This window comes from Periplaneta americana, chromosome 4, assembly GCF_040183065.1.
Source record: "Periplaneta americana isolate PAMFEO1 chromosome 4, P.americana_PAMFEO1_priV1, whole genome shotgun sequence".
In the NCBI taxonomy this organism is placed as follows: Eukaryota; Metazoa; Arthropoda; class Insecta; order Blattodea; family Blattidae; genus Periplaneta; species Periplaneta americana.
The window spans coordinates 149,099,984-149,123,415 of NC_091120.1; the positions used below are offsets into that span (position 1 = coordinate 149,099,984).

Genomic DNA, 23,432 nt, shown 5'->3' on the forward strand with positions numbered 1-23,432 from the left:
GTAGAAAATACACCTAATATGACATTGACAAGTATCAGCGTTATTATCTCACTATGTTAATATGATAGTGTATTACGTTTTTGGTTTACATACATTTTTATTTCATATATTGTTGCAGTGAATAACAAACCACATTTTCAAATTTTCAAAGGAGAATGATTGACTTTTGCTAGAAACACAGCCTTATATCTAGAGAAATTTCGTTCCACTTCTGCAGAAACAATGGGGGAATATTTGCAATATTCTACACAAGCATTATTTATCTCAAAATCTGTATCATTAATACAAATTTCCTCATTTGAAATTAAGTCACAAATTTCGTCCTCGGCATCTTGCTATTATTCTTCTTTACAGGATGTTGTATGTTGTCTGTTCAGTATTCGGTCGCAATGTAACCCATCAACTAAAGTTCACTGTTCAACGAAACACACTGAAATTCACACCCCAACGCAATTACATACTGGTACCTAAAGTCAGAGGCGCATGAAGCGCAAAAACGGCATACAATTACTAGCCCTAGTGATATGTTTTGAGCTGTGATTACGCAATTTCCTTATTTATCCTTTCATTCCAATAATCTATATATATAATTTGAACTGGTAATGGAAATTACGGGAAAACGGCTGAACAGATTTTAATGAGTGACCCGTCATTTTGAAGCTTGGCATCCAAGGATTTTCGGAAAAATATCAACTTTCAGTGAAGCGTTAGTTTTGCTACATAATTTTCCTATTTTCCAAAATCCATTTTTCGTCAGTTTTTAGAACTAATTGCATTTCAGAATAAAACAAAACACACACTACAATAAACAATAGGCTATTACACGAAGGCCATGACCTGCAGGATTGCTGATATATTTAGAGCTCAAATTCAATTGGTTATTAAAAATTTCAACACTTGATAAAATAATTTACAGGTCTGATTCTGCGGTGTGTAGGCCTAATTTTCTGAGTACAGCTGTGTATTGGATATCAAAATCTACAAAACTTGAGGTGGTTTGATGACATTACCATTAGAAATGAAATATTATTATAGTTAAAGCCATGATGTGACTATTTTTCATTAATTATACATATTAATGCTATATTGATGATATGAAAGTGAAACGTTTTGGGGTTATATAAGTAGATGTAGAGAATATCTTAAATTAGATCTTCATTTCTATCATTTACAGAGTTTATAAAACTAAAAAACGTAAGTAAGATAATATTATTGTTATTAAAAATCAAATATTTTTGTAGTTATTAATCAAGTGGGATTGCGTCTTTTTCATATACTTAATGGGGATGTGGTATAGATATTTATATGCGTCATTCTCTTCAGTATTGGCTCGAGAGAGCGCAAAAATTTCAGTTCCTAAGGAAAGATCAAAAGGTCTTATTTACTGATAAAATAAGAGGCCTACAAAATGTTGTAGTCTCCCGATAATTTCAGCAAGATCTCTTAGCAGCATAAAAATTATTTTACCCTCTACATTTCAAGCTCTACGTGCAGCAGCTATACCAAGATGCTATGTCTATTGTTCAAAAGCATAGCAAACCTGACTTTTTTAACTTGCACCTACAATCCACAATGACCTGAAATAGCTATTGCTTTACTCCCATGTGAAAAACCCACTGATCGTCCTTACGTTGTTACTTGCGTTTTCGCGTTGAAACTCAATAACTGAAAGTGGATGGTTCAAGAAAAAGTATTTTACATAAAAAATACCATTCAGAGGGAGTAGGCTATGTTTCATTATTATGAAAGTAAATACCTAACTTTCAAAATGTCTGGTATTTTTCATTGAAAATAAATCTGAAAAATTTTTATTTGTACGTCTAATGAACTTAGTTTGCAGCATTTGCTGCACAAGCCACTAGTTACAATAGATTGTTCAATTAAACATTCAGAATTAGCTTTCTTCAAAAAAGGAAAAAAGAATGGTGTTTGTTACATATCACTTTAAGGTTACTTAAGAACTTCCGAAAATTAATATCAGAAACATTTGCTTCAAAAATATTTGTCTCATATAATCACATTTTCCACTTTCATGAACAAGCTAATGATAAATGATCGTACATAAATACAATGAGAATCTTTTATAACTATCGGTTTGCAAGTCTGCCGCTTACCAGCGCAACCCCCTCGCAACCGCCGGCATCTCTTTCCGCGAACTTCCGGCAATTCACGGGCATTCCCCTAAATACCACTTGGAGCTGTCTGGAAAACTGGGCAGGCCAATCGTGAATTTTTAGTAGGTTATTTTACGACGCTTTATCAACAGCTTATGTTATTTAGCGTCTGAATGAGATGAAGGTGATAATGCCGGTGAAATGAGTCCGGGGTCCAACACCGAAAGTTACCCAGCATTTGCTCATACTAGGTTGAGGAAAAACCCAGGAAAAAAACTCAACCAGATAACGTGCCCCAACCGGGAATCGAACCCGGGCCACCTGGTTTCGCGGCTAGACGTGCTAACCGTTACTCCACAGGTGTGGACCCAATCGTGAATCATGCTTTATTTTCCATATCTGTGGCTCAAACGTTGAGTCTCCGGCCAGATCACGATGGAATTCGAGATGCAAAAACCAGATGTTGCAGCTAGTGGCGGTGGCTAGGTATTCGCACGATCGCAAGTGCACACCCTAAGAAACTTAATTTAAAAAATACGTTGTTTGAGTGTTAATTTTTCTTTCAGATTCGAGCATGTGAACCAAGACACAATTTTATACGAATTTAAATCTGTCACGTTTACTCTTACCCCTGCCGCATCGCGCGGGTGTAAGGACCTTTACACAGAAACGACTTTTAGCCGCCAAGGTCAACTGCAAAAAGCAGTCGGTCTGCTGCCGACATGAGCATTCTTCAAAGGCAGAAGCAGCCGACATGAGCGACTCTGCAGTCGATACGGGCGTTTTGTGTCGTCGCTTCCGACGGCAGACGAACTACAAAAGGTGTGTCATTATTCACTCGCATTATAATAATGCACGTCGAGGAAGAACTACTTTTATTATTTCTTCTCCGTGCTAGAAAAAGACGTGTTAAACACAGAAAACATTGGATATGTCGGATTCTTATTCAATGAGCCTAATATGGGCAAGTTCACTGTCTTTTGCACGAACTTCGAGTCCATGAAGGTAATTTTTTTTCACTACTTGAGAATGTCATGGTTGTCATTCGATCATCTGTTGGAAAAAGTGATAGACAGTGCAGACCAAGGAAACTCTTTTATGAATCTTCTTAAAGGTCTCATAGAAGGAAAGCTAGGAACATACTGCAGGTCACCGGCGTCAGTAGGTTGAGGTGCTCGCCTGTCGATCCGGAGTTGCGCGTGGGCATGGGTTCGATTCCCACTTGACTGATTACCTAGTTGGTTTTTTCTTCCGAGATTTTCCTCAACCGCAAGGCGAATTGTCAGGTAATCTATGGCAAATCCTCGGTCTCATCTCGCCAAATAACATCTCACTACCACCAATCCCATCGACGCTAAATGGCCTAGCAGTTGATACAGAGTCGTTAAATAACCAACTAAAAACACAAACAAGGAGTAATTTCTCTTTCTTATACAGATAAGCTTGAGAGATCAGGGAAAGAGAAATGCTGCTAATTTTGTCAAGGAAATTATAATTACTATATTAAGACGTGCCACAAAATAAAAAGAGGTGCATATCAGCTGCCATAAAGCCTATTCCACTAACTCCTGGCAAAAGCTTTGCCTCTTGTTACAAAATAAATATTTTACCTCTAACTGATGTCCCTGTATTACAGGTACGTATTCCCACTGCCAGAACTCAATGAAAACGATGAAAGGATTGTGTGCTATGGGCTACAAAATGGTGATCCTTCTTTGTATAATATGGACGATTTCTTCAGATTCACTCTCATGACAGCGGAAATAAGATTGTGCGAAGAATACTGCTCATCAGATATATATATCGTGGACTTTGGTAAAGTCACCTTGGCGCATGTACCAAAGTTCAGTCTTCCAGCTCTTCGCAAGTATGAAGTGTGTGCAATGGTAAGCATCAAAATAGCCATGATAAGTAAACATCTATACGTATTATATAAATATATTGCTGTAAATGAGAATTCATTCATTCATTCATTCAAGGGCAGGTCTTTCACCGCAAACCCAGCATTCTCCAGTCTTTCCTATTTTCTGCCTTTCTCTTTGTCTCCTCATATGATCCATATATCTTAATGTCGTCTATCATCTGATATCTTCTTCTGCCCCGAACTCTTCTCTCGTTCACCATTCCTTCCAGTGCATCATTCAGTAGGCAGCTTTTTCTTAGTAAGTAACCCAACCAATTTCTTTTTCTCATTCTGTTCAGTTTCAGCATCATTCTTTCTTCAAAGCAACGGAATTCTAATCATTTTTAAATTTATTATAACTTTCAATAATTATTCTTTTTTTAATTGCTAATTTAACGACGCTGTATCAACTACTAGGTTATTTAGCGTCGATGGGATTGATGATAGCGAGATGATATTTGGCGATATGAACCCGACAATTCACCGTAGATAACCTGACATTAGCCTTACGGTTGGGGAAAACCACAGAAAAAACCCAACCAGGTAATCTGCCCAAGCTGGGATCGAACCAGCGTCCAGGCGTAACTCCGGACCGGCAGACAAGGGCCTTACCAACTGAGCTACACCGGTGGCAATTATTCATATTACTTATATATTTTAAATGTTATTGTGTTCATTCTATAGGACTTCTTAATCCTAAATAGTAAAAGCAAGAAAATATCATTAAGAGAAAATAAAATTTATTTAAGTAGATTAAGTTAATTGATACCATTTTTAAAAGTCTGCCTAACACAGATTTCATTTCATTCCATTAATTGGATTGTTTGTATTATATTAATAACAATTTGAGTAATTGAAGCGTCGGCTGGAAAAACGTTATAAGTTACATTTGGTAAAATTTACAGGAGTTGCAAAAATGTGTGCGCGTACAACGTTGTCCTTATGAGAGAAGCAAACTTTTGAGTGGACAAATTTCACGTACTGCATTGATGGACAGTTGCAAGCCAAGGATTATAGCAAGGTAACATGACATACAACATTATTACACGGAAACGCGCCGAATGAAAATTTTTAACTTACAACGTTGTTCCAGCCGACGCTTCAATTAATGAAGTTTTTTTCCTTATGAGATTGGTCAACCTGTAACTATTGAAGATTATTAATGGTGCTATGCTAATGAAGGCAAAATGAGTACGAGGTCCAACGCCGAAAATTACCCCGCAATGCTGCTTCAAGTGGTTGAGGAAAAATCTCGGGGAAAAAACTCCAAACAGGTAACTTGTCCCAACTAGGATTTGAACCGAGCCCGCTCGTTTCACGGCCATACAAGCTAACCGTTGCTCCACAGCGGTGGACAATATCAAGGATTAATTTTTAAAGTAAATAATCTTCCTTTCTAGACTTCCTATATCATTTCATTCATCTCAGACAAGTTTCCCAACAAAGTATAGTTCCGATCACTACCTTTTGCTATAAATCACTCTCGTCTCTTCATTATAACTTACTTACTTACTATCTTACTTGCTTAGAAATGACTTTTAAGGAACCCAGAGGTTCATTGGCGTCCTCACATTAGCCTGCTATTGGTCCCTATTCCATTTCCCTCAAATCTATTTTAATATTATTCTCCCATCTACGTGTCAAAGGTCTTTTTCCATCTGGTCTCCCAACTAACACTCTATATGCATTTCTGGATTCACCCATACGTGCTACATGAACTGTCCATCTCAACGACTTGATTTAATGTTCCTAATTATGTTAGTTGAAAAATACAATGCGTACAGCTGTGCAATGTGTAACTTTCTCCATTATCCTGTAACTTCATCACACATGTATACATACCTTAGATATATCATATATAATACATATGCACTGTATGAGCGCCAGGTCTGAAACCGCGGCTGGAATGCGAAGTTGACCACGGTAGGCTGTACTATACTAGGTGAGACACGTCTCCCCGCTCCCCACTTCCTCATACGGCGCGGCGATCATATACAGAGACATCATTTTATTTTTACTTCAATTTTTATTGTACCTGAGTTTTTCAATGTACTTCACTCTCACCCCTCCTACTAATGAAGCTCAACCGTCCTCCACACAGATCCAAGACCGCATATACAGTCATAGTAAAACAGTACGTTCCAAAAATATGTTCGCGTTTTCCAGTGACGAAAGAGCTTTCAATATTGAATCATTTTCGCACAGGTACTGTCGTCCATTTACCTACGTCGTATCCCGGTTTCCCCCACCAGCTTTTATTCGCCAGCTAGTGGCTGGGCTATCTTAGCTCTTTTCTGAGAACATTAATTTCTGTTAGGAATTAGACGTCTACGTAATATTATGCCCATATAACTATTTAAAATAACTTAAATAAAAAGGCCTCGTTAAGTAATTAACTATCACGTGATTTCCCCTCTTTCTACGACCCTACGACATAACCACTTGGACGGACAGTAGATAGTATGTCTGAGTAATTTTGTCTTTTCGGATCGGGTACTCTTTTATAGAGTAGGTACAGAATTATTTCAACATGAGTTACTAGTACGAAGGACGAAACTGGTAATTGGGATTAGGTACAATAGTCTATAGTGCGATAATATGCACATTAGAACTGAAGCCTGTATCGAAATGAACGGCCACCATTTCCAAAAATGTTTTTAAATATCCATATTATGATTATTTTTCAATTTAACTTCTTTCTCTATATTGTACGCTAATGTGCTGTAGACAGTATAATATACACTGAATAATGAATACGTCCGAATGGACAGCTCAGTTCGTGAGTAAAAACACTCATTGTTAATATTGTACTGTATTTTGATTAAACAAAAACCTAATGAAAATTATCAAACTCAAAATCGCGATATTTCCTAGTTTACGTAAATGGATGAACTACTTTTCTTCCCTCCTATATCTAGTAAAGTGATTTGTTTGTACATTACGCCAGTATCACCGAACTCCAGTCGTGGAAGGGGCGTTGATCCAAAAGTATAGCCAGGTTAATATTAAAAATGATAGTAAAAATAAAATGATGTCCCTGTATTATATAACACAGACCTGTGGAATAACTGTCAGCGCGTCTGGCCGCGAAACCAGGTGGCCCTGGTTCGAATCCCGGTCGGAGCAAATTACCTGGTTGAGGTTTTTTCCGGGATTTTCCCTCAACCCAATATGAGCAAATGCTGGGTAACTTTCGGTGCCGGGCTCTGGACTCATTTCACCGGCATTATCACCTTCATTTCATTCAGACGCTAAACAACCTAGATCTTCATACAGCGTCGTAAAATAACCCAATAAAAAAAACACAGAGAGATCAGCTCTGAAATGGTAGCATCCACTCAGAAACCCTTTTGTTCTTTCTACTCGCTGCTGTTAACGTCTTTTGAATTACGGATATTCAGTGAAATAGTAATAATTATTGCAATTTGTGTGTGTTATTTTAGATTTATTGAGTTTATACGGTGTAATAATTTAGTCTGTTTCTTCTCTTTCAGGGAGGTTTCAGCGTCCGTATAAAGACTATATACATAATAAATGCAGCACCACATGTTGAAGTTGTTATTGCAATGTTAAAGACAGTTTTCAAATCCAAAATCGCAGCCAGAGTGAGTTAATTTTATAGAACATGTAAATTCAATAAATATTACATTTTATATTAGAGCTAATGAAATTTTCTGAAAGTGTAACAAACCTCGCAACTAAAGAATACATTTTGTTGTTCTTCGCGGTGCCATATCTCAACAGTCGCAAATACAGTTTTCATCATGGAGAAATCGTAGGTACAATCCCGTTGAGAGAACGGTACGGTGCACTATATGTTTATCTAAAAATTAGAATTATTGTAAGATATGGAAAAATTACGGAACATAGGCAGAAGAAAAGAAATATGCCTGTCTACACCGTTTGCCCATCCAAAATACCATTTAGAAACCCAGTTAATCTTATCAATATCCTGATTGTTCTATTTTTATGAAGTTTCGGGTACGTGCACATATTGCAACACTGACATATGAAAATTATGTACAAAATTAAAACTGTAATCTCATGATTTCCATCCCTAATCGGATAATATTCGAAATCATCAAACAAATGCAATCTATTGTAAACTCAAAGTAATTCCGTAGAGAAGTAAGTCTCCAATGCTTTATCACCGATTTTCAGTACTCTCTGAAACTTAATTTCTTACCAACGAAATGTAAAATCTCATTTCTAACAACACCTTTATCAATAGAAAATTTCAAAAAAGAAACTCAATGGTTTCAAACTCTTTTTATTTAAACATATCGTAGACTTTATCTTGCAATTCATAAATTACATGTACAGTGGCGGCTCGTGAATTTGTGGATTGGGGGAGCTGCAGTAGATTTTGGTACATACAAATTTCACTTCTTGATATCATTACTAATAAGTATAGGACAAAAATAAATGCACTACATATCGAAAAATTAAAACTTCCTGACTTAGTTGGGCGATGTCTGTGGCATCATTTGCCATAATCGCTAAAAAAATAATACCATCTATTTCAGTCTGAATTTCAGATCGGTAGACACTCAACATGCAATCTACCAGTTCATTCTGAATTGTTTTAGAACTACCTTTAAACAGTGGCATGTTTCAAATGATTTTTGAGAACCTCGTTTTGATTACTCAAGAACTGTAGCAACCCACGAAATACACCTGGGTTCTTATAATCGTTGTTTCATCGTGTCCCCTAAGAGGAAGTTCATATTGGCCACAAAATCAATATTTTTTAAATAATTTCACGATTTCTTCTCATTTCTTGGTTATGTTTGAGAATTTTTGTTCTGTTCGCTTCACTCAGTTGCGCAGAAATATTAGTTTTGCCTAACATTGCCAATAAAACAACATTTTTCAGGTGAAACAGCGAAGATTCGTGATTTTTAATTTTTAGGAGCAAATGTCCTAAATCTGTCACACCACTCCTAGTCTATGCAGTATCACCACCGAAGAGGAGGCAAAAAAAAAACAAAATACAGAATTTTTGTGTTCACATCCACGTAACCACAAATGCTTAGCGTAAATTTCATTGTTATACTTCCTTACATATATGCAATATTTCGGCTGGATGAAGCTTGAATAAGATTTAAGTCGGGTAACGGACGACCATTTAATTTCACTTCATTACATCAATCTTCTCCTCAAGGGAAAGTTGAGAAAAATAAAATTAATATTCTGTAATTCACACACACTCATGCTTGCACATTTGCACTGGTTAAGTTACGGTACTAAGACGTCACATCAAAGCAACACTCAGATATAATGATGGTCAAAAATATTCTAAAAGTGGAAAAGAAGTCTCTTTCGTATTTTACGTGCTATATTAAAATGATTCTACTCGTGCAATCATTTTGAGTTAAGGCAAATATTAGGTTCTGCTGGAGGCTGGGTATATACGTAATAATAAGGCAAAAGAGAATATTAATTTCGTTATATTAACTCGATAAGATTCTACAACAGTAAGTATGTGAAGAGAAAATAAACATTTTGCCATTAAGTTTCAAGGGAATAGAGAATCCATTTGACGTAGCATTACAATAGCGGTGTGGGAGTGGAGGAAAGATCTTCCCTTGTGACCTGGCTCTGCAAGCCACTGTAGCGAAATATGGGTTTTAAACAGCGGCAGTTTCCCTCTGCTTCCCTTCACCTCTCTACCCCCCTGACCATGCAAGACACACTCTCTATGAGCTGCCCCACCCTGCAGATCCCAGGACGACTTTGAATGCAGTGTCAATTCCAATACAGTCGACGCGCAAAAAGATTATGCATAAGATAATAGTACATATTCCCGGCCAGATGAAATATAAAGAAATTTACCAATAAAAGCTGTAATAATTCTTCTACAAATTAAAATAAATATTACTTATATTTTCCTGTCAAAGCAGGGAATGCTGCAGCTCCGCAGCTCTTATGGAAGAGCCGCCCCTGCATGTAAATACTTATTAATCTTCCAGATTCGATTCTTCGCAGAAACGTTGGGATTTATCTTCCTTGTTCCATAAGGACTGTGCATCGAGAGTCATTTTTTCGTTTTCATTTTTATTACCATTAATATTATTTTTATTAGCAGCAACATCAATAGTATCAATAACAGTAGCAGCAGTTAGCAGCATAAATAGTAATATAACATTAGAAGTAGAATCAGAAACAACAGCAGTAGCAGTAACAGTAGTGGTGGTAGTGGTGGTTAATAGTGGTAATAAGTAACAACAATAATAAATGCTCAATTTTTTTCACGATTTATATATTTTGAATAGAGTTTACTTATTAATACTAGCAGGTAATTGAATTTCATTAAGAACTTTGGTATTATAACTGTAAATAACTATCCGAGCTATTTTGTTGTGCGTGGTGAATGCGAAGTACATTCTGAAACATTTATACAAATTTATTGTCTATATTTATTTTTTTAGAAAAAGTAATGTTTATTTTTCAACCTACTTTCAGATACAGGTCTACGGAAATGATCTTACGTCGTTTTATGACAAAATTCCAAGGAAGATACTACCTCAGGAACTAGGAGGAGAAGCTGGCACTGTTGCTGAACTCACGGGTAAGAAAGTTTTACAGTATGCCTTAAAGATAGAAGTATACAGAGTGAGCCAGCAGGATAGGTACATGGTGTGAGGGGTGATAATATCGGTGATTCCGGACAAAAAAAGTGTATATGAACATATGCCCTATTCTTAGCGGTATCTGATATACAGCTGTTTGAAAATCACGGTTGTCAGTCTCATGTCCTTCATCAGCACTCAAATGTGGACGCAACCAAAATGACATCAGGTTATAGTAGTATCAATGAAACTTATCCTGGGCATTGGATCAGTCGCGGTGAAGTAATTTCTTGGCCACCGAAGTAACCCGACCTTACTCCATTGAATTACTGTGTATGGGGTTGGCTTAAGACAGTCTACAAGCTCAAAGTGGAAACAAGGGAGGAACTTCTCGCTCGCATTTTACATGCTTGTGCTCAAGTAAAGGAATATCCGAATCAGCTCAGATCAGCAACACAGCAGCTGTCTGCAAGAGCTACAAAGTGCATTGAAGTTGACGGTGGACTTTTTGAACATGTTCTGTAAAGAAATGTACACAGTCAAATAGAACATAAGGTAACACTGTTTTAATTTACTATCACCTACACTTTTCCAGTCCCTTATAGCTTCCATCAGTTTTCTCCCAAATCGTTAACAACAGGACATATATGTTCAAATAAACTTTTTTGTTCAGAATCACCAATATTATCACCCCTCAAACCATATACCTTTCCTCCTTACTCATCCTGTATATAAAAAAGTAAATTCATGACGCTACAGCCCTGAAGGGCCAAGTCTGACCAGCCGGCTGCTGACCTCACGTTCACATGCCGAAGCAGAGGTGGACGATCATCCAACCAGAATGGAGGTATCGTGTGGTTAGCACGATGATCCCCCCAGCTGTTATAGCTGGTTTGCTGAACCGGATTTTCGCTACCTATCGTAGCTACCGAAATCCATCACGATGCTGGGGGGCACCGGTCCCATACACTGGCCGAAATTTCATGAGAAAATTTCTTCCCCCGTGAGGACTCGAACCAGCGCGCATTTCATAACACGAGTCCTAGGCAGGATGCCTTAGATCGCGACGCTACGGCGCGGGACTCACCCTGTATATAGGCCTACAATAAGAAATACTTGTATGCATAAAGATAGGCAGTGTTATGAAGAATTACTGAATAAAGAAAAACATGGATAGATGGATTATTTAAATCATTTAAAAACAAATGTACGAATAAATCGATGATCAGATTCATAAATAATTGTGATAGTGAATGAATTAGTAATGGGTAAATAAATGAGAGCAATAATGTGTGAATGAATTAACAATAAATAAACGAATCATTAGGAAAATTATAATAAAATTTAATAAGAAAGAACTAACAATTGACCATAGAGCAAATGAATATACAGTAAATCCCTCAAGGGTAGCTGCCCTTCAGTAAGGGTTGCCAAAAGCCACAGCATACTAAACAAAGAAAAAATAAAAATAAACATTTGTATGATGATTATTATTTTCAAATGGAAGCTACCCTTGGGAAAGAATGTTTATTAATGATTCAAGATTTAGCTGAATCTATAAACAGTGGGTAAATATTAATAAACAGACGAACAGATAGGAAAATAAGTTTGTGAAATACAGAATATTTTGTATATGACGCCACGGGAAGTAAAGAAAACGTTCCATCCTATAGTGTACTTGTACTAGCTGAAGTTAAGGAGCAGAGCGGTTGTCGGGCGTTACATCTTTGTAGTTTACTCGAGTCTGTTGTGAGCTACTTAAGGGAAAAATCATTCGTGTGTAATGTAGTGGAAGCTACTATGTATTTTCTTCTAATTGTTTAAGAACACCGAAGTGATTACTAGGGCCCTAATTTATGAGAAATGTCTTTTTTATTGGTAACAGTCGGAACAGATTTAATTGTACAGACACGATATTCGTAATATAGAAAAAAATCATGGGAAGATTTTATTTTTGCCTTCTTTGTACTTTGCTACTTATTTAGTAATATTCTGCCTTTTTGTAATTTTTTTTTTCAATTTTTTTATTATTGTATTTTAGTGCTTCCTTGGCAGGAATTTGAAATAATAATTCTTTGTTATAATGCAGCTATTGTAAAGAATTTTTTATTTTATTAACTGCCTCCCATTGTAGGTAGCCCAGGAGGCCTGTTATACTCTTATGCATGAATTTTACAGAAGTAAATATTTACATAAATATTTGTTAACAGAAAATTAAAATAAACATATACAGTAAACAATGAATTATAAAGTGAAGAAAATTAAATAGAGTGAATATGACTCAAAATTTGGCAACAGCGTTTCAAAACTGACGTTATGATGTCAGTAGTAAGTGTCTGTGATCGTTCAAAAGTCTTCCTGAAGCTTTCGAAGAACTTGAGAATCACATGACGAGCTTCAATAAGAAGACCAATCAGCTCAATGTTTTCAAGTTGGTATTTTACTTTGAAGTAATCAACTGTTGGTAGGTAAATGTTAATCTTTTCTTGATTGACATCCTCCGGCTGGCAACTCCCCGTTTCAGTCCTTATGGTAGGATAAATTATGTTATCTTTCTTGGTAGTCTGGGAATACGCTATGATGTCAATGCGTCTAGAAGAGTCATTAATAGCAAGGCAAAAAACTTCCTTTTCTACTATCCAAGACTTATTTTCAAAGCAGTTGCAATTAACGATCGAACATGATGGTGTCTGGAAGTTCGAAGGAGTAAACCTTTGTTACAATGACCTTGGACGTGGGCAAGGGTTCCAGTCTCCGGGCATCCATGTCTGCGCCGGAATCCGTCCAAAGAGTGACCAGGTACCTCCCTAACTGCTACTAAATTGGCATTCAATTTAAGGCAGGTTACCCATTCAGATGTAGATAGTCCAGACTTATTACAAATCCAGGCCATGGCTTTAGGTATTTCTCTGTATAATTATACACTTCTGCCTCTTCCAGGCATTACTTTCCATGATACGAATTCTCCATTTCTTAATTCCTCTCTTAATTTCCTAGTCACAGATTTACAAAGTTCAATTGACAAGGGAGATTTAGATGTTGACAGGAAGAATGAAGTTCAGACATTAAAAGGTGCATACTATTTACATAAGGATTTTCAGATTTTCATTTAATATTAAAGTGATGTAGATGTTGCAGTATTGCAAGAACGCTTCCCAAGATGCTATGACTAGCTTCAAACCTCTATTGTATTGTATTGTATTTATTAACATTCCATGGTATTCATATATGCTTACAGCTAGAATATGGAACAAGTCAAAAAACTTAATACTATTATAAAATCTTAATTTATAGTCACAGTCTAGATGAAATATATACAGACGAGATTTACAATATAGTCTACTAGTACAACACATAGTTTTAGTATCAATTTCATGAAGTGTTATTGAATGTCATGAATTCACCTACAGAATAGAAGGCGTGAGAAATTAGGTACTTCTTTAATTTGGCCCTAAATAATTTTATGTTTTGAGTTTCATTTTTTATATCGATAGGGAGGCTATTAAAAATTTTTACTGCCATATAACGCACTCCTTTTTGATAGCACGATAGACTTGCCGATGGAGTATGAAAGCCATTTTTTTGAAGTGTATTTATGCTATGAACGGTTGAATTAGTTACAAAGCTTTCACGATTACATACGAGGAAGACTATTAATGAAAATATATACTGACAAGCCATGGGCATTATTTGTAGTTTTTTTAAAATAGTCCTACATGATTCCCTAGATTTGGCACCTACTATTATTCTAATTACTCTTTTTTTGTAATAGAAATATATTGTTACTATCTGTGGAATTTCCCCAGAATATTATTCCAAAACTTATTACCGAGTGGAAGTATGCAAAGTATATTGTTTTTAAGGTATTGATATTTACAATCTTTTGCGTAGATCTAATAGCAAAACAAGCTGAATTTAGTTTGGGGGTGATTTCTTTAATATGATTTTTCCAATTTAACACATTATCGATTTTTAAGCCAAGAAATTTGGTTGTTGTTGTTTCTAATAGGGATCTATTGTTAATTATTGCGCTAGAAATTTGCGACGTTGAATTTGGACAGGATTTAAATTGAATTATTTTAGTTTTGTTACAATTTAATACAAATTTATTGACTGAGAACCAGTCACATATTTTGAAGAGAATTTCCTCTGTTGAAGATTGGAATGTGTTGGAGTTATTGGCTGTAATTACTATACTTGTGTCATCTGCAAATAATATGGGATGACCTACATCTTTTATAAGGGGGGCAAGATCATTTATAAACACTAGAAAAAGTAGGGGACCTAATATTGATCCTTGAGGAATTCCATTATTAATAGTTCCCCATGTCGATGTAGATTTCATAGTTGTATTGATTTCAACTTTCTGTTTCCTATCTATGAGATATGAGTGAAACCATTGGTGTGCAACACCTTTAATTCCATAATAATCTAATTTATCTAGCAGCATTTTATGATTTATACAGTCAAATGCTTTGGATAAATCACAGAAAATCCCTCCAACTTGTAATTTTTTATTTACTGCCTCCAGAATTTTGTCAGTTAAACTAAATTTTGCATTTTCTGTGCCTTTATTTTTCCTAAATCCGAATTGTTCTGGGACTAAAATGTTGTATCTTTCTAGATGATGATATAATCTTTTATACATTACTTTTTCAAAGATTTTGGAGAAGACTGGTAGATGTTGTTTCTCCCTTTTTGAAGATAGGAATAACCACGGAATATTTTAATCTCTCGGGAAATATACCACTGAACATTGAATAGTTACATAAATAACTTAATGGCCCAGCTATAATATGTGAACTCGCTTTTAATATTTTGCTTGTTATTTCATCATACCCTGAGGAGTTTTTTGATTTTAGATTTTTAATAATTGCAATTATTTCTTGTTTGTTTGTTGGAAATATTTGAATATTTGGGAATTTTGTCGGAAAATATTGTGTTAAAGAATCTAAACTGTTAGTTGCATTATCTTGGGGGATGTTGAGGTTATCTGTTATTGTAAGAAAATATTTGTTAAATATGTTTGCAATTTCATTTGGGTCTGACGTTTTTGTATTGTTAGATATAAAGGTATAGTTTGTTACTTTACTTTTTGATCGTCCACTTTCTTTTTTAATTATGTTCCAAGTTGTTTTGATTTTATTATCAGAGTTTTGTATTGTTGTATTATAGTGTAATTCTTTAGCTTTTTGAATTACTTTTTGTAATATTTTTGAATAATTTTTATAGTGTTGTTTTAAGTTTGTATCATTACTATTTCTGCTCTGTATGTATAATGATCTCTTGGTTTTGCATGAGATTTTAATACCTTGTGTAATCCATCTATTGTTACATACAGTTTCATTTTTATACTTTACAGGAAAACTGGATTCAAAAATATTTAGAAATGTTTTATGAAACTCGTTGAATTTACTGTTCATATCACTTTGACTGTATACTGATTCCCATGTTTCATTTTTAAGATTTATTTCAAAATCATTTAATGATTTCCTGTTTATATTTCTTAATCTCACTTTAGTTGATTTTTTTGATGATGTGTTAATATTTATACTTAGGAGTTGAGTATCGTGATCCGAAAGACCATTAATTATTGGGGTTGTTTGAGATATACCTATTTTTTCTTTTCCGATGAATATGTTGTCTATTGCAGTAGCTGAATCCCCTTGTATTCTGGTCGGAAAGTTTACTGTGTAAATTAAATTGAAAGATGCTAGCAATGAATTTAGTTGATCTTTCCTATTGCTTTATATTTTTCGCTTGGCTATAACATACCAGTAGTTGTATCAGATGGCAACATAAGCATTTAACAGAACTACAGATTAACTTGTCAATATCTTCTAAAAATGTTCCTGGTAACTGGTGGATAGGATCCATTTGTAATGGGTAGATCAATTTAGTCCATATATAGTGGTTAACAATGTTGAGCTTTTGATGTGGGCGAAGCATAGAGATGGATACTAATACTTGCTGAGGATTATATTCTGTACAAGAAATACGCTAACAATTTGTTGAAAGTTTAAGTACGTCGCCACCTAATCGTCGTGAATTTTCACTTAGATACTCATTTAAAATATTACTGAGAAATTTCTGGCGGCATACTTTGTTTGACTCAAAAAGGGATAGGCTTTCCTTTCACAATATGACAATCAAAAATATTGAGAACGAAAGTCAGTTGTTAGTTAATGCCTTGCTGTTTGACCTCAGTTCACAATTTGACACCATGCCGAAGACAAGTGAGCATTCGTACCAAACTGGAAAAATTCGTTAAAGAGTTCGGAAGTTATATTTTTGCAACAGATGGAAAAAATTTACCGTGTGTATGTCAAATGTCTGTAAACAAATAAAAGAAGTATTTTGTAACATTATATAGTACAACAGATAAACATGTTTCTGCTGTAGCAAAGATGGCCAACCAGAAGAAATTGTGTACTCTATCATCAGCTTTAACGAATAAGGAGTTTATTTTTTCAGTGAACTTGTGTAAAGCATTCCTAAAGGCAGGTATTATGGTAATTGGGGAAAAAAATCTTTGAAGACATTTTTGGAGAAAAGCACTAAGCAGTCCATACCAAGTGAATCCACATTTAGAAAAAAATTTATACATATCACTTTTATGAAAATATACATATCACATCTGGTTAGCGATAAGAAAATATTAGGATATTCGATAAGTAATGACAACAATGTTGTAAATCAGTGCTCCTAGCGGTGACTATTTGAATCTTGTATTAAGTAATAGAGCAGTGATTGTATCATAAACTTGCAACATTAAAGTCTAGAAGCAGATATTTTGTAAATACAGTGGCTGTTTCTGATTTGTAGTAAACAATAGAGCCTAAAGGTACGAACAGAGGATCTTCATAAAAATACAAGTTGCAAGAGAAAAACATGCAACTCGGTGCTTCAGGGTATTACAAGAAGCCTATGAGACAGCAGTCCTACCATACTGAACTATTGCGAGTTGGGTGGAAGCGAAGTATTTGTTTTCAATCAAGAGTTGACATCCGAAGAACTTTAGCTTAATCAGTGAGAGAGAGAAATCCAGAACTGCTGCTGTCGTCTCTCAAGAATTTGGCAACGTATTCTTGGTAGAGAGTAAGGTGCTTAGGAAAATATTTGGGGCTAAGAGGGATGAAATTATAGGAGAATGGAAAAAGTTACACAACACAGAACTGCACGCATTGTATTCTTCACCAGACATAATTACAAAAGTTAAATCCAGACGTTTGAGATTGCAAAGGCATGTAGCACGTATGGGCGAATCCAGAAATACATATAGTGTGTTAGTTGGGAGACCGTAGGGAAAAAGACCTTTGGGGAGGCCGAGACATATATGGGAGGATAATATTAAAACGGACTTGAGAGAGGTGGGACATGATGGTAGAGACTGTATTAATCTTGCTTAGGACAGGGACCGAGACAGGCTTCTGTGAGGGCGGCAATGAACCTGCGGGTTGACTAAAAGCCATTTGTAAGTTGCAACTATTTTGTCTATACAAAAAGTTATTCATAAGTCGGTGAGATATTTAAAAAATTCACCACAAATAAAAAGCAATAGATGATGGTAATTCTTATGCCGGTAAAGAGAGATACTCTTCCTTTTTTTAAGGAAAACTCCTCCTACATAGTTACCGTAGTTTACCGCTAGCAGACAATAGTGGCAAATATGGCTATATACGTGAGTAATCATTTTGTGCTTTGGAATACTAACTTACAAATGGCTTTTAAGGAACCCAGAGATTCATTGCCACCCTCACATAAGCTCGCCATTGGTCCCTATCCTGAACAAGATTAATCCAGTCCCTACCATCATTTCCCACCTCTCTCAAATCCATTTTAATATTATCCTCCCATCTACGTCTCGGCCTCCCCAAAGGTCTTTTTCCCTCCTCCGGCCTCCCAACTAACGCTCTTTATGCATTTCTGGATTCGCCCTTACGTGCTACATGTCCCGCCCATCTCAAACGTCTGGATTTAATGTTCCTAATTATGTCTGGTGAAGAATACAATGCGTGCAGTTCTGTGTTGTGTAATTTTCTACATTCTCCTGTAACTTCATCCCTCTTAGCCCCAAATATTTTCCTAAGCACCTTATTCTGAAACACCCTTAATCTCTGTTCTTCTCTCAAAGTGAGAGTCCAAGTCTCACATCCATACATAACAACCGGTAATATGACTGTTTTTATAAATTCTAACTTTCAGATTTTTTTGACAGCAGACTAGATAACAAAAGCTTCTCAACTGAATAATAACAGGCATTTCCCATACTTATTCTGCGTTTAATTTCCTCCCGAGTTACTTTAGCTCCAATATATTTGAATTTTTCCACCTCTTTGGAGGATAATTTGTGCTTTGGAATAGGCAATAAATTCATCTTTTAGGTCTGCAAAACGACATTTTCTAACAGAATTCCAGAAGGCAGCACCTACTTCCAACAGTATCAAGAAGCAGTTTCAGTAATTTTGGAGTCACATAAACCTGATGGAAAACTAGTTGATGCCACAGCTGAATCAAGTTAGGGGTAACAATTATATTCTATATTCCAACAAGACAGTTGTCCGGCTTAGTATCAGAAACACGCATGAAGGCATCCCGCTCAAGAAGTCTCAAAGGTTGAAAGGACTTTGAGGGCGTTTATGCGGTGGCCACCCCAGTTACCGTATTAATCTCAGTTTAACTTTTTGTAAGAGTTTGTGAAAGACACTGTATTTATACCTCCAATCCCCGATAATCTCCAGGATATTCTCCATCGTATCACCGCTGCTATGGCTGCAGTCCACTGTGATACCATGGATAAATATATAATAGGATGCAAAACTTACTGAGTTTCCTGTAACAGATGATAGAGGCGCCAACCAACATCTTGTTGCACTGAAAGTCTATATGAACGGAGATCAAGCTGACTTGCTTTTGACTCCTCCTTTAATTTATAATCACTTTGAAATTGTTCAGTCTAGTTCTTCAGTCCTTGATGTTAACCCATGATGAATTTATAAAAGATATCTCTGGTATAACTTGGGTTTTATTCTTTATCCTTGATGATTAAACTGCTGTAGCAGAGGATTTGGATGATTTTTCAATGTTTGTAGAGGTGCCAATGTAGAAATTGATCTTACTGCCACCTGTTGGGCGGTGGAGAACTTATTACATCTAGTAGCGCACCAAGTAGCGAAAATAGAAATTAATTACTTCACGCATTTAGCAGCGCACCTGGTGGCGAAGTTATTAAACTATGCAGAAAGTATTCCCTCCCTCCCTTCCCTCCCACCATATTCTCAAAATAACCCAATTTAAAATAAAACATTTACATTTTTATTACTCACAGCATCTTCCACTGAATATTCTTATCGGAGCCAACAGGAAGATAAGAGAGACGATCTATTTTACACTATCCAATTAAAATATAACCAGACAGACAGAAAATAAAAGATTAGATAATTGGGATTGTATTATTTGGGTATTTAGTGTACAGCACAATGGAAAAGTCTCCAAAAAGTACTTAGTTCAATTTATTATATTACTATTACTTTACAATACATTCAACAACACTATTTTTAAAACGTCCATAGACATTACTGTTTAACATACACTGCTTATACACACACTTAGTATCACTTTATGTCCACTTATTAGCAAGTTTCTGGCTGCCATCTTTTCTTCTCGAGCAATGTCTCGAACGAACGGATAAATACAGAACTCTGGGTAGGCCTAATGTACCCAACACGTAGTTCTAATGTTCACCACCTACGACGTCGGGCGCTGATCATCTTATTTGAGCTCCCTGTCGTCAGGTGGTGCTGACCATGGTTTTGCATCATATTATTTATATTTATCCATGGTGATACGTTGACACGTAAGTGGAATATGAAAGCCATATTTAACACTACTATCTCCTAGCGGCAAAGTAAGGCAAACTATAAGTGTGGGCTTTTCCTTACAAAAACTTGAAGAGTTTCTCTATTAGCTTAAGAATTGCAGTCATCAGTTGCATAGTGTGTTTGTGTGAATTTTCAAAATGTTGTAGGGACTTATGAATAACTGTATCCCTGTGTTACGAAGGTAGTTTTATTGATTAAATCAACAATATATTCTTAACAGAAAATAAGAGGATTGAAATGCTGGTGATGATAGGATTTGGTGACAGAAGACATACACAACGGGTATGCTAGTATGCATACTTTTTAACGAAATTCATTCCAAACGGCCATCTATTTCTCAGCCAACTGTGAGTAGAATAGAAACGAAATTTAGAGAACATGGACATGTCATAGACATAAAAAGATAATTTTCTGTTAAGAACATCTTGTTTTATGTTGACTTTCATTACAGAAGGACTAACAAAATATATCAAAAATAAAATTTTGCCTTATTAACCATAACCATAGTCCGTCTGTACAAGACAAATTAAATGTTATATAAAAATATGCTGTTTCAGATTAAATTTAAAAAAAAAATATCAGGGTGCTATTTAAAATGTCCCCAATAATCTCATAACTCGAGCAACAATAATCGCAAAAACATTTTGCTTCCATAAAAATATTCCTTTCTAATACAAATTTTGACATGCCTGTTTTGTCTCAAATCTAATTGCAATTGTACTTTACTTTTTAAACATCTTGTATAATGTAAAATTTAAATGAAAAACACGTTTATCATCATTAGGCCTTCGTTATTAGTATTATCATTATACATAAAATACATAGCTAGTGTTCTGCCCAAGGGCAGGTCTTCCACTACAAACCCATTATTCTCTAATATTTCCTATTTTCTGCCTTCGTCTTAGTCTCTGCATATGATCTTAATGTCGTCTATCAACTGATATCTTCTTCTGCCCCGAACTTTTCTTCCGTTTACCATTCCTTCCAGTCTATCCTTCAGTAAGCAGTTTATTCTCAGCCAGTGACACAGCTAATTCCTTTTCCTCTTCCTAATCAGTTTCAGCATCATTCTTTCTTTACCCACTCTTTTCAACACAGCTTCATTTCTTTTTCTATCTGTTCAAAAAGCGTAATGAAGTCTAGTGTCACGAGTAAAAATTCAAGTGATTCGGGGCGTGAATTAATTAGTGTAGGGCAGCGGTCATCAGCACAGAGCACCCTCGGGCTAGAGTCTCTTACCTGCGTATTCCAGACCCAATACGATCAATGAATCGATTGACAAGTTAAATTGTGACCTAGCTACTGTCTCCACTTGGGCGGCCAATTTCGGACTCGCACTTAATCCAAGTAAGACTCAAGCCATAATTATTGGACATAAGCGTTTAGTTAACTCCCTTAATAACAGTAATCTTTCAGTTGTTACCCTTAACAACACGCTAATCCCTTATTCATCTGTCGTAAAAAATCTTGGCTTCTTTTTTGATAATAATCTAAGTTGGAATTTTCAAGTTAAAGAAACGATAAAAAAAATTTGTTCCTCCATTCACTCTTTGAGTCGCTTGAGAAACTTCTTGCCCCAGCAACTAAAACTTACCATAGTACAAACCCTAGTAATGCCGCACTTCGATTATTGTGACGTTTTGTTAAGCGACCTAAGTTCTGAACTGTCAGTCAAGTTACAGCGAGCTCAGAATATGTGCGTCAGATACGTGTGCAACATCCGACGATATGATCACATATCACCGTCCTTCGCAAGTCTCTCGTGGCTCCGACTTAAAGAACGCAGAACTTTACACTCTTTGTCTTTACTCTTTCGAATTCTGCACACCTCAACACCAAATTACCTTTCGTCTCGTTTCTCTTATCTATACTCTAACCACGACGTAAATACCAGATCACTTATCTGTGGCACGCTAAATATACTTCTTCATAGAACATCTTGTTGTTCCTCATCTTTTACAATATCCACCTCGCGTCAATGGAATTCCTTGTCACAAAGTATTAGGGGCTGCAAGACAACAAACACCTTTAAGAACAGCTTAAAAGGTAACCTCATTAGCATTTCACTCCAATCATACTGATTTAAACTATCACTGACTACACTGTTACTTTTTTCTGTAGACATCATCCTGATTGTGCTGTATTTTCAAAATTGTCTCATAATAATCTCTTTCTATTATCTAATATCATTTGAAATATATTAACATTCTATGTATTTTAGTTTAATTCTGCTGCACAGTTTATTTCAGTATTTAATTAATAGTTCATAGTATTTTGTTGTTTAATTCGTAAATAACTCTTGTATACATGTTAACTCTCATCTAAATCAAATTGTTGAATTCTTTGTAAGTTCATGCATATGTATATACACTTTTTGCTGGTTGAGTGGAAGAGAAGGCCTTACGGCCTTAACTCTGCCAGCTAAAATAAATCATTATTATTATTATTATTACTATTACTATTACTATTACTATTACTATTACTATTACTATTACTATTATTATTATTATTATTATTATTATTATTATAAGACATTGCACTGGTGTGCATCCGTGGCTGCTGGCGGGTATGTTTTCTATCTCTCCCTTATACACGACAGAGCGTATTATGTTGCATTCGTTGCACTTTACCCATTTCAGCGAGTGCTGACGACCACTGGCGTAGGAGGAAGGAAGGCTAGTGCCTCGAGAGGAAGTGAAAGCATTTCTGTGAATTCAACGGCTGAACTGGGGAGAAGTGAAGAGAAGAAAAAGGAAGACAGTTTATAACAAAAATGGGTGAAGTGGATGCTTCTGGTCCAGACACGATTAAGGGTTTCTTCTTCTTCTTCTTGAATTAGGGATCTGCCTGTTCTGACTTCACAGTTGATCTCGCCAACGCTTTTTGGGTCTTCCAACATCTCTTGCTCCCATTGGTTTGTATTCAAAGGGCAATTTAGGGAGTCTTGTATCTGACATTCTAT

At 35.8% G+C, this 23,432-nt stretch overlaps 1 protein-coding gene across 3 annotated transcripts in view; it reads left to right on the top strand.

The window, feature by feature from the left end:
- The window catches only part of LOC138698312 (alpha-tocopherol transfer protein-like), a 95,337-nt gene that overhangs the window by 59,874 nt on the left and 12,031 nt on the right, over positions 1-23,432 (top strand). For 2 of the 3 annotated variants that reach the window (XM_069824135.1, XM_069824136.1), the window contains exons 4-6: positions 3,751-4,000; positions 7,512-7,622; positions 10,483-10,588. In XM_069824135.1, coding sequence (XP_069680236.1) covers positions 3,751-4,000; positions 7,512-7,622; positions 10,483-10,588 — 467 coding nt within the window. Of the gene's footprint in view, positions 1-3,750; positions 4,001-7,511; positions 7,623-10,482; positions 10,589-23,109; positions 23,385-23,432 lie in introns of all 3 variants that reach the window. The other variant, XR_011331826.1, reaches the window with a different exon arrangement.